General features: G+C 48.3%; 1 protein-coding gene across 8 annotated transcripts in view; it reads right to left on the bottom strand.

The window, feature by feature from the left end:
* Myo10 (myosin X) overlaps positions 1–14305 on the bottom strand; it is a 204606-nt gene that overhangs the window by 34028 nt on the left and 156273 nt on the right. For 6 of the 8 annotated variants that reach the window (NM_001401822.1, XM_039102214.2, XM_039102215.2 and 3 more), the window contains 6 exons: positions 5703–5827; positions 5456–5570; positions 3711–3817; positions 2300–2527; positions 1744–1792; positions 320–1204 (listed from right to left, as the gene is read on the bottom strand). In NM_001401822.1, the coding sequence (NP_001388751.1) occupies positions 320–1204; positions 1744–1792; positions 2300–2527; positions 3711–3817; positions 5456–5570; positions 5703–5827 (1509 nt within the window). Of the gene's footprint in view, positions 1–319; positions 1205–1743; positions 1793–2299; positions 2528–3710; positions 3818–5455; positions 5571–5702; positions 5828–5941; positions 6525–7597; positions 8735–14305 lie in introns of those variants that run through there. The other 2 variants (XM_039102213.2, XM_063281750.1) reach the window with 2 other exon arrangements.

The following is a 14305-nucleotide window of genomic DNA, read 5'->3' as shown; positions in this document are numbered from 1 at the left end:
CCCTACTCCTCCTCCCCCTGCCCACAAACGGTAGATGGTATTTTGAGGAATGGTTTTTCTCAGGGCTCTATATACACGTTTACACACAGAGAAATAAAAATAACAGGTCAGTTTAGTCATGGCCTGGGTGAAGGTCAGTTCTGGGCTTTACAGTGGTGATGACCCCCATTTTAATTGGTTTAACGGGACTTTGGAAAGAGGAAGGGCCTTAAGGATATCTTTAGGAATATGACTGAAATCTTTAGGGATCTGTGTTAATGCTACGGAGAGTGGACAGTGGAGCTCTTCCACAGTTATGCACAGGACCGCAGATACTCACGGAGGACTGCGCTCCTTCTGAGCTGAACCGGTACGCTCCGGAACTGTTGTAGGTCCCCACGGAATACCTATAGTCTGGGGACCACTGGCTCCCGTAGGAGTTGGAGAATGTCACGCTGCTGCCTGAGGTAATGGCGCCATCCTCATAATCGTCCTGGTCATAGTCATAGTCGCCATCGGGGGAGGGCAGGTCCCCGTTGTTCTGCGGCATGCAGTACGTGGACTCCCCGCTGGAGGAGTTGTGCAGGCTGGCAGAGTCCTGCACAGAGGCAGCAAGCAGCACTGTGCTGTCGGCACTGGGGCTGGTGGGCACCACCGTGTAGTTCATGTAAGGGTCCTCCTCAGAGGAGTCGTCGCTGGTCCGGATGCCACTGGTCCGCTGGTCAGAGTGGCCATGCTCACTGGGGTTGGGTGAGTCTTTGAAGGCATCGTCATCAGCCTCGAAGCCCTCGTCCACCTCCTCCTCCGGGTAGGGCTGGCTGAAGTTGAAATTTGGCTTCTCCCCGCTGGCATTCTCTGCAAGCTCGCTGAGCTCACCTGAAATCTCGCTGCCGACGGACAGGGAGCGCTCGATGTTGCGGACACACTCGTCGATCTCATCGAAGTTGAGGGACTCTAGGAACTCCTGGGCAGCTCGACACGCCTCGTCCTCCAGCCTGCGCAGCTCCTCATCCCGCAGCTGCTGCAGCTTCTGCAGGGAGGCCTCGGTCAGCGACAACTCCTGCTGCTCCTTCATGCGCTGCAGGTCCTCGATTTCCTTCTCCAGGCGGAGGATCTCTTCCACCTGCTTGTTCTCCCTTTGCTTTTCCAGCTCTCGGGTCAGGTCCGCTTCCCTCTGGTTCTTCTGCAAGGCCTCGAGTTCTTGTTGCTTCCTTGTTTCTGCCTCCTGGATATGGGGCAAGGTGGGTTTTAGAATAAGCACCTTCTTCTCTTTTTACACATGGAACTGTGCCCACACTCAGCTGACACACTGAAATCCACCTCAGAATACAACTAGGACTGGACATGGGGCTTTTAACTGCGTGATTAAGTTAAAATGAAGTGAGGTCAATGAACTGAGCCCTGAATGTAATCTGAACGGTATCCTTATAAGAGGAGAGTGGAGACAGACGCCAGGAAATAAATATCAAGGAAGGACCAGGGTGTAAGTGAGGTGGCCACCCATGGAAATGGACCAGAATGTGGCAGCATCTCTAGGACGCTAACATGGTGGTACTTTGAGCAAAACCATACTATGATTCACACTGAAATGTCAAGGCCTTCTGTATGCTCCACATCACTGGGATGGGTAACAGAGTGTACCAGAAACATCCCCTCATCCTGTTTTCCCACTCTCTCCTACTTTATTTCCATTCTGAATCCCAGGGCCCATGTCTGAAGCAGGAAGGAAGAACCTAAAGCCCCAGACACCCCTGCGTTCCTCACCTGCTGGGCACGGAGGAGGTCAGCTTCTCTTTGTGCTCGCTTTCTTTCTCTAAGGAAAGAAAGGCAGCTAGTGAAAATCAACAACTCACTTTCAACACATCTCATGTTCTGGGGGTGCTGGGGGGCTTGTATATATGAGGTGAACACTTTTGCTGAGCTATGGACTCAGCCCAGAGAAGAGCTTTGCCAGTTAAAAGAGAAGGAAGAGGGCTGGGGAGATGTCTCAGTCTGTGATGTGCTTGTTTTCTAAGCAGAAGTCCTGAGTTCATACCGTCTGCCTCCATGGAGAATGAAGGGCAGCGGTATACACCAGTAATTCCAAAGCTGGAAAAGCAGAAGCAAGTGGCGCTGTGAATCTCATTGGTCAGCGAGCCTGTCCCGATCAGTAAGTTATCTGACTCAACCTCTGGCCTCCACACGCACATATGCACACAGGCAGGCAGATCAGCCAGCCTGCCCAGATTTGTAAGCTCCAGGGTCAGCGGTGAGTTCCTAACAGGCCAACAAGGGTAACATTCCCAGTGAACCGTTATGTTTCAGCCAGCAGAGCACATACCTTTCTTCTTCCTCTCTCTTCTTCTCTTCCTCCAACCTCTTCCTCTCCTCCAGCTCCCGTTTCTCGGCCAAAAGCTGCCTGTAAACCTTGCGTGCCAGCCGTCCTCGGAGCTGCTTCTGGAACACGATGGCTGCCTTTTTCAGGTGCAGAAATCTCTTCCTCGCGAGGAAAGCTCTGTAATTCTTCTGTATGGTCACCACACCACAAAGGACTTTTCTATATTGCTTTCTGCAAAAGAAGAGTGGCCGCAGAGGTAATGAGGCTATGAGCTAGTCAGATGAGCTTACACTAGAAGACAAAAGGAGAGGACACAGACTTGGACCCGGTCTCTCATTATGGAGACTGGCAGTCAGAGGAGGAAGAGACTTGAGACTAAACAAATCAGAAGAAAAACAAAAGAATAATTCCAAACACAAGAAAGTCAGAGTCCCATCTTTATCCCGGCTATGCTCCTGCAGCAGGACAGCCCCATGCTTCAGAAAACTGGAATGCCTAGCATTTCACATGGTCTGCAAAGTACAGCCATCAAAAGACCACGAGGTAGAGTTGATAGCACATTCTTTAGTCTCAGCACTTGGAAGGGGGAGGCAGAGGCAGAGGCAGAGATCTCTGAATTTGATGCTAACTTGACCAACACCGTGAGTTCCAAGCCAGTCAGGGCTACACAGTGAAATTTTTATCAAAAGACAACAACAAAACAACCATGAAAGATGCAGCTAGGGAATGGGTCTCTAGACAAAGTGACACCGGCTGTGGAGCCTTCATCCCCAAACCTCAAATCTGCAATTTCTTAAGTGCTGATGTGCTTCAAATCTTCAGAGTCTAGAGCTAGAGAGATGGCTCAGTGGCTAAGAGCACAGGCTGCTCTTCCAGAGGACCAGGGTTCAATTCCTAGCACCCCCCACAGCAGCTCGCAAGCATCTGCGTGCACACATGTTACCAGGAAGTACATACATGCAAGGCAAAACACCACACACATAAACTGAAGTAGACCTTCAGCTTCCAGGGCTGGGGATGGAGCTGGGAGACAGAATGAATGTGGAGGATGCATGAACAAGTATTGGGGTGGGAGAATCAGTGTTCAGCACAGAAAAACAAAAGAGTCAGATCTTGGGGTATTTTTGAATTTCTGACTGCCACTCAGGAGAGACCAGGCAGGTAAGGTATTCCAATATGAAAAGCTCCAGAATCTGAAATGATCACGAGCCCTAGTGTTTAGGATGAGAGAGATGCACTCAGGTAGCAACGTCACAGTAAAGAGCCACGCCAGAGGCTTTGGTGGAACCCCTGTCTCCATGTGACTTTTAATGGGATCTAACCTTGGGTTATCTCTGCACAGCCACAGAGCACCCTACTGGGGTCACAGCCCTCCTCCTAGAGCTTCACACCGCTCCCCAGGCATGCTTCTTACCGTGCCAAGTAGCCTAAGATGTGAGCTCGGATGACCATGGCTGCCCGGTCAATCTCCTCTTCCCGCCTCTTCTCCAGTTTCTGCTCCAAGGATTCCCGAAGGAAGACCTGTCCACGAGGGGGATAAGTGTCAGAGGAAAAGAACAGGAATCTCAAAGTCAGGGCCAGCCTTCTGGGGGCAACATCTGTTTCCTTTCTACTGGTGTCTGTTGCAAACGCCCACGATAAGACCTTTTAATCCAGGGCATTTTACACGGCCCACCTGCCACAGACATTCTAAAATCCAATCAGGATGTCTGACGAGAAGAACACAAAAGGCACAGACAGAGAGTCAAGCCCCATCCTCCTTTGTTATGTCTACATTCCAATAGGTGACTGTCAAATCGCCATTAGAGTTCCTACTGTCCTTTGTCACTGTGGCCTGGGCACACGTACCAGCACTGATCCTAGACAAGAGCCTTAATGGAAAGACACACAGACTGGCTTAGGAAGAGCTGAGATGAAGGAAGGAATCCAAACAATCCGAAGATATCATAATTTTGGTGTCTGCGGGAACCTACCTTCTCTCCATGCCTGCTATGCAATTACCGTCACACTGTCTTGGCTTCAAAGGTTTACACGCACAAAAATGTACTGACACCAAGAAGGCAACTCTGGGCCCCGGAGAGATGGCTCAGTGGTTAGGAACACTTGCTGTTCTTCCGGTGGACCCGACTTTGATTCCTAGCACCCACATCAAGTGAATCGTGATTGCCCATATAAATCCCAGTTCCCGGGGAATCCCACATACAATTCTGAACTCCACGGCTGCCTGCACTTATGTGCACACACCCATACACAGACACATAATTAAAAACAAAATAAATCTTTTTTTAAAGTAAGGAGGAGAAAGAAAATATGGGATTGAGGGTATAATTTAGTGGTAAGAATAAGTGCTTAGCATACAGTATGTATGAAGTTCTGAGTTCAGTACACACACACACACACACACACACACACACACACACACACACACACACACTTCTAAGTCAAGTTTGAAGGTGGAAAGAAGCTCACTGGTTCGGTGGTTACAAACACACCAGATTCAGGATTGAATAAACTATAGGTTCTTCCAGGCTCACTCTGGTCTCCTTGATCTCATGCTGGCCAACTTAGCTGCATCTGATATTGGTACTGGTTAGCATCTCTCAGTCAGAGCACTCTACACCCAGCTCTCACCTGGAGTAAGGGGTTAGGGGACCCTGCTACAGCAGCAGGGTAAGATGTGGGTTTTCCTTTTCTGGCTCTTGGCTGAGGTTTTGGCAACCCACAGGGTTTCAGGCTGTCTGCTGGCCTCCCACACAATGGATGCTGTGGTGGCAGGGAGGAGACACACACAGCATTCAAAGCAGCCTGTGAAGGCTTTGGAGTTTCACTCCTGAGGTGTTGGGGGTTGCTTGTAGATCCGTAACACAAGGGGTTTATTCAGCTAGCACCCTTGACTGCCTGCTACACCCACATCCACACACACGAGCATACACACACACAGAGACACAGACACATGCACACACAGACTCATACCACACACCACACACACATACACACACACACACACACACACACACACACACACACACACACACACACACTCCACATGGACCTTTAGGATGTTAACAACCACCACTTAGCAGTATTTGGGAATGGAACAGCCTGTGGATATTACTAGCCCCCTCGGTGGGGTGGTATCAGTTGTTCCTGCCACTGTACCTTGGTCTTCCCCAGTTGCCACTCGCTGTTAGAAGCATCATAGAACTGCAGGAGCACAGTGCACTTCCCTCGGATGTCCTCAGGCAGAGCCAAGTCCCTCATCAGCACTTTATATCTGCAGCAAAGGGAGCCCAGTGTTATCTTTGCTATTTGCTCTACCACATGCATCCCCTTTGAAGAGAGGATGGGGGGGGGGGATGGATGAGGAAAAGTCAGAGGAAAGAGAGAATGGCATTTAGTTCCTTACCTTTTGTAAAAATCCTGAAAGGGTCTTCGGACTGCATATCCTGCCTTTCGAATCCTCACCGTCTCCAGCATCCCAGAGTAGCGCAGCTGGTTGAGCACGACGGCCTGATCAAACTGGTCTGGCATCTAAACCGTGAGATTGGGTAGTTAGATGACACAGCGCTCATGAGACTGCCCTCACTGGTGTTTAGGGAGCCCGTGCGCATACACGCAGTCACTTAGAACCTACACAAAACATACACTGAAAAATGAATGTCTGTGGCGCTGTCACCGGTTCCCAGCTCCAGTCGACACTGCTGTGGCCACCAGCCTGCTTACTGCTTCATAGCTTTTGCCAGCTTAATCTCAGAAGTAGATACGTTAGCATTTATAGCAGTTTAACATAATTACCATACCATTGCGATATCTTGAAAGATATCAACAATTCCTTAAAAATAACAGTGTCCATATTCAAACATTTGACCATGCCACAATGCACTGCTGTTGACTTTCATCTCTGTAATAACCTTTTTCAAAAGTCTAAAGTGTCACCCACACATCACTGCTTATTAAACGTAGGATATAGAGGTGTTTCCTTAGCTAAAAATACAGTATTCAGTGAGGAGCACACATGAGGTGGACACACACACACACACACACACACACACACACACACACACTAGAATTGGGGAAGGGGTGGTTTGGAAATGTCAGGGGATAAAAGAGACAAGACGACTCCGAGTTTGTTCCAGCCCGATACCCCACTTATTGCAAGTTCCAACAGGAGTTGAGTCCAAGAACGAACACACACACACACACACACACACACACACACACACACACACACACACACACACAGGCTGGAGGGAGGGAGGGAGGGAGGGAGCTAGCCTCCATGCCTCTGCAGTCTTCTCTGTCTTCACAGTGCCAGCTGGCACTGCTGCTGGAACAATGGTTTTCCAGGGGAAAGCAAAGTGGGTCATTTCCCACTTGCAGCTTTTTGGATGGAGATTCAGTCTTCTAATCCAGGCCCCTATTCCCCTTTAATTAACTTGTATGCCGTTATTCTATAGAAGTCTAATAAAAGGACCAAAAAACAGAGCCATACTGTTGAAAAGTCCAAAACAAACAAACAAACAAACAAAAACCAAAAAACCAAAAAAAACACCAAAATCCCCAAAAAACAAAACAAAAAACACCACAGTCATGAACACAAAAGTAGACTTAAAGCTAGGGTATTCTACAGATTTAAAAACTCAAATTAAGACAGTCAGTGCGCGCGCGCGCACACACACACACACACACACACCCCTGATGGAACAGGCGTCCATGTCTGGCAGGCGGACTTCTCTCAAGAATGCCTTACACAAACAGTGGTCAGGTTGTCTTTACTTGCTGTAGTCTAAACGAGTGTAGCCAACAATTTACGGCAAGCAGCCAGAGAGCAGTGACTTGGTTTTTAGTCTATGGGTCTGAACTCTGTAGGCAAGAAAAGCATAAGGCTATGGAAGTCCAGCAGCCCTGACATCCTTTCACCTCTGGCTTAAGGCATGGCACAGGAGGTAAGTGGAGGCTCTGAAAGCATTTGTCCATGACACTTTGAGCTTTACCAGTTGGGAAATAAACTGATCAGTAACGATCTACAAGGAACAGCACTAAGTTTATTTACAAAGCGAATACCAAAGAATGTGTCAGACTTCTTCAATTTGGTTGGAAGCAGAGAAACTTTTAACTGGCACAATGAAGTGCGGTTCCAAGGGAGAATCCTTAACACTCCCTTTCCTTCAGCTGTGGCTGTGCCTGATCCACACTCTGACACGGCCACTTATAATTCCTTAGCCTGGCACCCAAGTTATTAAAACACCCTAAAAGCTACTACTCCAGGGAGCCGCCCCTCCACGCGCAGTCCACACTCACCATCTTTCTGTGGCTCCAAGGACATTCCACCTTCCGTTAGGCTCTCAGGCCAAACTTCAGACGGGAAAACAACTGCCACCCTGACCTTTTCCCCACAGCTCAAGACTTGGAACAATAATGAACACCATTCCTGTGCTTTAAAAAGTGCCCGGTCACCATGACAACCCCTTCCACTCCGGGCTAATTAGTGTGGTGTGGTTCTAGGATTTGATGCGGCTCCGGGAAGGGAGTGAGGGACGCTGGGAGCTGTTCCTTTTTGCAGACTCCACTGCCATTGTGTTTCTGCCCCTTCCCAGTAATTTAACCAGGGGAAGGGGGAATCTATAGGCTGATGGTCGCCCTGGGCAACCCGCCTACGGTGGTCACGAGGGGGCAGCCCCGGCTTTCCATTGGCGCTTCTGTTTTCAGGGGCAACTTCCTTTTCTGGTGAATTTAACTTTCAAAGATGTCACAGCTGGAGGCTGGGCGAGGAGCATTTTGCTTTTCAAATCCTGCCTAAAGCTTGCTAGTCCTCACCCGTAACCAGTTCTCCAAGGCCAGGCTGCACCCCTACAAAGACTGCCTGCAGGGTACCAAAAGCTAGGTTTTTATGAGAACAAATAAGACTAGATTTTCAGAAGGAACAGTTCTAACCTCAGGCAATTACAGCCCCAGCTAGATCGCTTAGTGAATAGTTATTAAACACCTACTATGTGCAAGATTTTTTTTCCCCCTGTGATTCACAGTTGTGGAAGATTCACCACAGCAGGGACTGCATTTTGTTCCCAAGGTTTCTGAAGTTTGAAAGGTTGTCAAATGTGTCAAAAATCATTACTGATCATGGTTGGGGAGATGGTCAGTGGGTAAATGTGCACCCACAAAAAAGCTGGGCACAGTGGCACTTCTGTGACCCCAATGCTGGGCAGCAGAGAGCTCCAGGTTCAGTAGGAGACCTTATCTCAAAAATTATCTGGTAGGTCACTATAGTGGCTTAATAAGTAAAGGTGTTTGCACCAGAATTTCACCCCAGGAACACACATTGTAGAAAGGAACCGACTCCACCCATGAGTGTGCATGACTCTACTCATGAGTGTGCACGCTGCTTTCAAAGGTAGAAATAATCCAAAGGAAAGAAATCTGGCAAGCAGTACAAGTTACCTGAAGTTAACTTCTGCCTCCAGATACACACACAGGTGCACACACACACAACCACAAAGAACATATAAAGTCTAATACTTTGCATTTAACATACAAAGACAAAGACAAGAATAGACTTAGTCATCAAAGTGTGCCTACTGGTTTATTAGTGGCATTACCGTTAGGGGTTAACTAACCCCTTTCTGATTTGAGGTCTGTTCCTCAGGAAGGAATTCATGCCTGATTTAGGAATGCCAGAGTCCATGGCTGGGGTCTCAGGCCCTGGGGGGGGGGGGGATTTGGGGGGGGAGGTGGATAGAACTACCACAGTCGTTTTGCAAAATACTCACATTGTCAGACTGCCTTCTAAACGTTTTTTTTTAAAAAAACAACAATTAGCATTGCCCTCAGCCCTGGTCAGGGGATTTCTTTTTGCAACAAGCACCAGTTAATATATACGTACAACTGGTTGAATGGTGGAGAGGAAGAAACTGTAGGATGTTCACCCCTCAGTGAGCCACCTACATCAATCGCCCTTCCAAGGCTCAGAAAACAACACAGTAGTAGAGTAGTAAGACATGCTGTCTTTTGAGAAATGGCCTGGCTATTATAATAGCAATCTCACAGAAGCTGTGCCTGCATGTCCAGGATCAAGCTAGTCACCATTCTAACAAAGGTGTCAGAGGGGGTGGTAAGGCCCTGCCCCTAACTGCCAAGCTACTAGGCCGTTGATAGCTCCTGAGAAAGGATAGTCAACTCTCTTCTAGTGTGTGGCCCCTGGTAGGTTGGTCATGTCATTATATGCTCCTACCCCTGCCTACAGGCACAAAGACAACACTAATGGACCCTTTATTTTAAAAGATGACACCAGGCTGGAGAGAGATGGCTTAGTGGGGCTAGAGAGACGGCAGAGTGGTTGAGAGCGCTGGCTGTTCTTCCAGAGGTCCTGAGTTCAATTCCCAGCCACCACATGGTGGCTGGCGACCACCTGTAATGAGGTCTGGTGCCCTCTTCTGGTGTGACTGAAGACAGCTATACTCATAGTCATAAATAAAAATTAATTTAAAAAAATGACACCAAGCTAGAAGGGAAGAGGCAATATAATCTAGATACAGTGCATACATGTGTATGAACGAGGAAAAAAAAGAATATTGTTTTAAAAAGACACAAAATGGGAGATAAAAAAACTGGAGAGCCCCAGGCAACACGTGGGCTTGAACCAGGAAGGGAAGGTTCACTGTAATGGAGAGAGGCAGCAGAGACTAAGCATGCGGGATGAAAGGGCCTGCCTGCCTTGATGTGGGTTTTTGTACAGGGGAGGGATGGGATGCAGGAGATAGTCCTAGGCTGACTATACCAGATGGAATGGTTTTGGGGAATACTTTGGGTGTGAACAGGACCAGACCTCTGTTATGAAAGGACACCCCTTGTTGGCAAGACAACACTAAAAACATTACCTACCACAGGAAGGGTAAGGGCCACCTGCCACCAGCACACCAGGAGCATCAGCACCTTCAACAATAAGGTGCAAAGAACCAGCTGCTGATTCTGGACTCACTTTGACAGAAAAGTCAAGTGTAATCAGCAGCCCAGCAGTTTTGCAGTCTTCCTGCAAAACTGGTCATACCTGTGGATGACCGCATGGCAGGGTACAAGTGTGAGCAGGAGCCGCTGTGAGTACAGGACAGGGGGCTTAGAAGAAAAGGAGCCGAAAAGGACATCAGATTGCACTAGAGAAGGAAAGAACCACATGGATAACACAGAGTTGAAGTACGAGTGCACCTTTCAGGACGCTTCAGAATAGCCCAGCTTTGTGTATGCTCCTGACTGTGCAGGTGCATGCGGAATGCATTTACATGTACATAGATAAGGAGACAGCATAGACAACCTTAAGCATTGTGCTTCAGGCCCTGTCCACATTCATTTTTTAAAGGTTCATTTAGCTTACTTCTTTACTTCATATTATGACATCACCAACCCACCAGAGGCTACACACTAGCAAACAGTTGACTATCCTTTCCCAGGAGTTGTCAACCACCAATACCTTGTCAGTTAGGGACAAGGCCTTATGAGTCCCTCTGATAACTGCATATATGTATGTGCACCACGTGCTTGTGTGCTCGTCCTCGAAAGGCCAGAGGAGGATGTCAGATCCCCTGGAGCAGTAGTTACAGGCAGTTGTGAGTCATCCACTGTGGGTGCGGGTAGCTGAGCCCAGGCCCTCTGCAAGCGCAGGGCTCATGGATACAAAGGCCTGACTATCTTCTATGGTGGAATATAACTTGGTCTAGAAAGGGATGAGCTACTCATACATGTTACAAAACAGTCAAATTAAGATAGCGCTTCTCGAATTTCCTAATTGCTGCGACTCTATAATAGAGTTCCTCCTGTTATGCTGACCCCCAACTATAAAATGGTTTTCACTGTTACTTTATAACTGTAATTTTACTACTGTTGTGAATTGTCGTGTAAGTATCTGTTTTCCAATGGTCTTAGATGACCCATGGGTTGAGAACCGCTGTGCTAAGTGACAGAATCCATCACAAAAGATCACACATCCTATGATTCAACTCAAATGAAACACTAAGGAGAGGGGGAAACATACAGAAATAGAAAGTGGACTGGTGAGGGTGCTGGGAGCCACGTAGTAGGGGTGAGGTAGAGAGAGGGGAAGGGAGGGTCTCACTGAGTTGGTGAATGTGTTCCAAGTGCTGACTTTGCCCAGGGCTGCACACCTGTGAAACATTCAAAAGCCACTGGAACGTGTGTTTTCAACAAGTCAGTCATGTGGTGCCTGAACTGGCTGGTCATGTACACGCCTGTACTTGTTACAGTTACTCAGGAGACTGAGGCAGGAAGAACAGACAAGATCAAAGTCTGCTCTGCATGGAAAGTTCCAGGCCAGCAAGGGTTATAAGCAAGTGTGACCTTGTCTCAAAGACAAACAGAATAAAGCCCAAGTAAAATAACTAACGGCAGATAAAAGGCTGAGTATCACTGTGTGTGCCTGTAGTCAGGAGACTGGGCCAGAGGAATTTAAGGCAGGACCAGTCCGGGCTCCATAAGACCCTATCGCAGAAGCAATGCAGCAGAAAGGAAGTCGGGACGCAGGTCAGGAACGCAGGTCATGAAGGCTTGCTGCACACCTTTAAAGCTCCAAGTTTGATCCCCAGCCATGGAGAAAGTATCAAAAGAAAGCACATTAAAGGCCCAGCCGGCACTGAGGCTTTTAAAATGCCCAAGGGGTAAAGGTAAGGGAAAGTTTGCCTACTAGAAACAGGATGAAGCAGTTTTAACTTATGCTTGAGGAATTCAGTCATATGGGGGGTGGGGGAGGAACGAAAGCTCCTTAGGAAATAAGTGTAAAAAGAGAAGAAAAAGTATTTTTCTTCGGTCTGAAATGAGAAGGCTAGACAGAAACAAATGGCTACAGTGAAAGTTAAATATACCACGGCAAATAAATGTTTGCCACCGTAAATACAAGGGCAACAGACGACCTAGCAGTGAGGGGCAGAGGCTTCAAAGTGGAGGCAGAGACAGAGGTGTATATACTTCTAAGTCTGATTGGCCCAAAATGTGACCCAGCCTTGGGTCATGGACATCACACAACGGGAAGGACGTCACCTGCCTATGGTAAAGGGACATTCCATCTGTACTTAGGAAATCAGATGGCCAGGGCGGCCCAGGCATCCCCGTTTCTTCTCTGGCAGTGCTGGGAACACGAGTGGGAGGCACCCGCCTAGCTTTCGGAGTTGGTTCTAGAGCCTGAACTCACATCCTGACCGAGCTGTCCTCTTGGCCTGCGCCCCCTCTCCCCGCCTCTCCTCTGCAAACCTTTACTGTTAGTAGGCCTCCAAGCACTGGGAAAACAATCCACAGACCTGGAGAAAGCCTGGCAGAATGCAGGCACGACAACCCTGCCTGCTGCAGGGGCATTAGCCGGAGCTCTACGTGCTGACAAGGTACCAGAGCACCCACGACCCCAGGACTAGGGTGAAACCTCTGCATACCCTGGAGTCCCCTGAGAAAATAATGGAGGACGTTGCATAACATGGTAAGAAGGGTTGCTTAACTTGTCTAGGATCACAGAGCACATGCCTTCCAGAGTCAGGCAGAGTTTCTGCTAAGACCCGTAGCTAGCACATTCAGCAAGGGGGTGGGAAGTTCCATGGCATTAAAGTATTCCTTATTTAAAACAGCAAAGTTCATTTCTGGGATGCTGGGAACCACTAGCAAAGGACTGAGATGCATATTTTACATATCAAAGCAGGTTCTCCCAGCATCCCTCAGTCCCTACCTGGCATACCCTGCCCTCAATTCTAAACTTTGCAGCCCAGGGCTGGGGCTGTCCTCCCCTATATAATACAGATATTTTGTCTCCCACCCCCACCCCTCTCTCTGCATTCATGCCCTTTCTCTCTCCCCCTTCCCCTGCCCCATGGTGACTTCCCTGACCTCCTTCCTAGGGGCGAATGAACTTACCCAAGAGCAGCTTCCCAATAAACCTGTATTTAATATAATCTAATCTGGCTCACTTCCCTGGCAGCCAAGAACTAATTTATCACCAGTATTCCTGAATGAACTTCCGCATAAGAGCTATTTTGGGAGTAGCCCAAATAGAACTCCAGTCTGGGGGCTGGGGAGATTGTTTTGTGGTTAAGAGCACTGGTTGCTCTTCTAATAGGACCCAGGTTCCATTCCCAGCACCCACACTGCAGCTCACAACTGTCTGTAACTCCACTTCCGAAGGATCCAACACCCCTCACACAGACATACATGTAAGCAGAACACCACTGCACATAAAAGGAAGAAAGGAAGGGAGAGAGAAATCCACAGATAAGACGGCTTAGTTAGAGCAGGGGCTGCCAAAGTACAGCCTATCTATACAAATAAAGTTTTACCGAAACCCAGCCACGCAAACCTGGGGAGCATGGGGACTTTAGTTCAAATCCTTGGCACCCACACAGAAAGCTAGCCAAGTACACCCATCACCCCAGTGCTGAGGGGCACTGAGCTTGGTTGCCACTTGTCTGGCTTCAGGTTCAGCTAGAGTCTCTCTCAAGAGGATAAGGCAGAGGGATAGAAAGGCTACCCATTGTTTTTGGGCGACTTGTTTAACGACCAGCCCCGTTCTCTCTCTCTCTCTCTCTCTCTCTCTCTCACACACACACACACACACACACACACACACACACACACACCATGCACAGTGCCAATTCCCAAGTTACAGGACAAGGCATGGCTGGGCCTTGGATGTGGTTCAGAGTAAGGGCCCAAATCAGAAGAAATAGACCCTGTGTTCCACAAAAGCTCTCGAAGTTAAAAAACAATACACTTAAAAATCATTCCACTTGTGTTTGGTGCCAGAGAAGGATTTCTTTAAGTCAGCTCCTTGCCGGGTTTAACCTAAGGCTTGTTCATGTAGATAAGCTCTCAGACTCACAGTCCTCAGCAACTGATCTGATCTGATCTGATCATCTGAAGATGAGGACGAAGGCTGGAGGTAAAAATGTGAACCAGCAAAGACACAGGGACAGTTAAGCTAAGCACGTGGAAGGTCAGATATGAGGGATTTCCGAGCTTCAAATATAC

This window comes from Rattus norvegicus, chromosome 2 (genome assembly GCF_036323735.1).
Source record: "Rattus norvegicus strain BN/NHsdMcwi chromosome 2, GRCr8, whole genome shotgun sequence".
NCBI classification, from domain to species: Eukaryota; Metazoa; Chordata; class Mammalia; order Rodentia; family Muridae; genus Rattus; species Rattus norvegicus.
The sequence above is the reverse complement of the archived record's forward strand: the minus strand, read 5'-3'. Positions and strand labels throughout refer to the sequence as shown.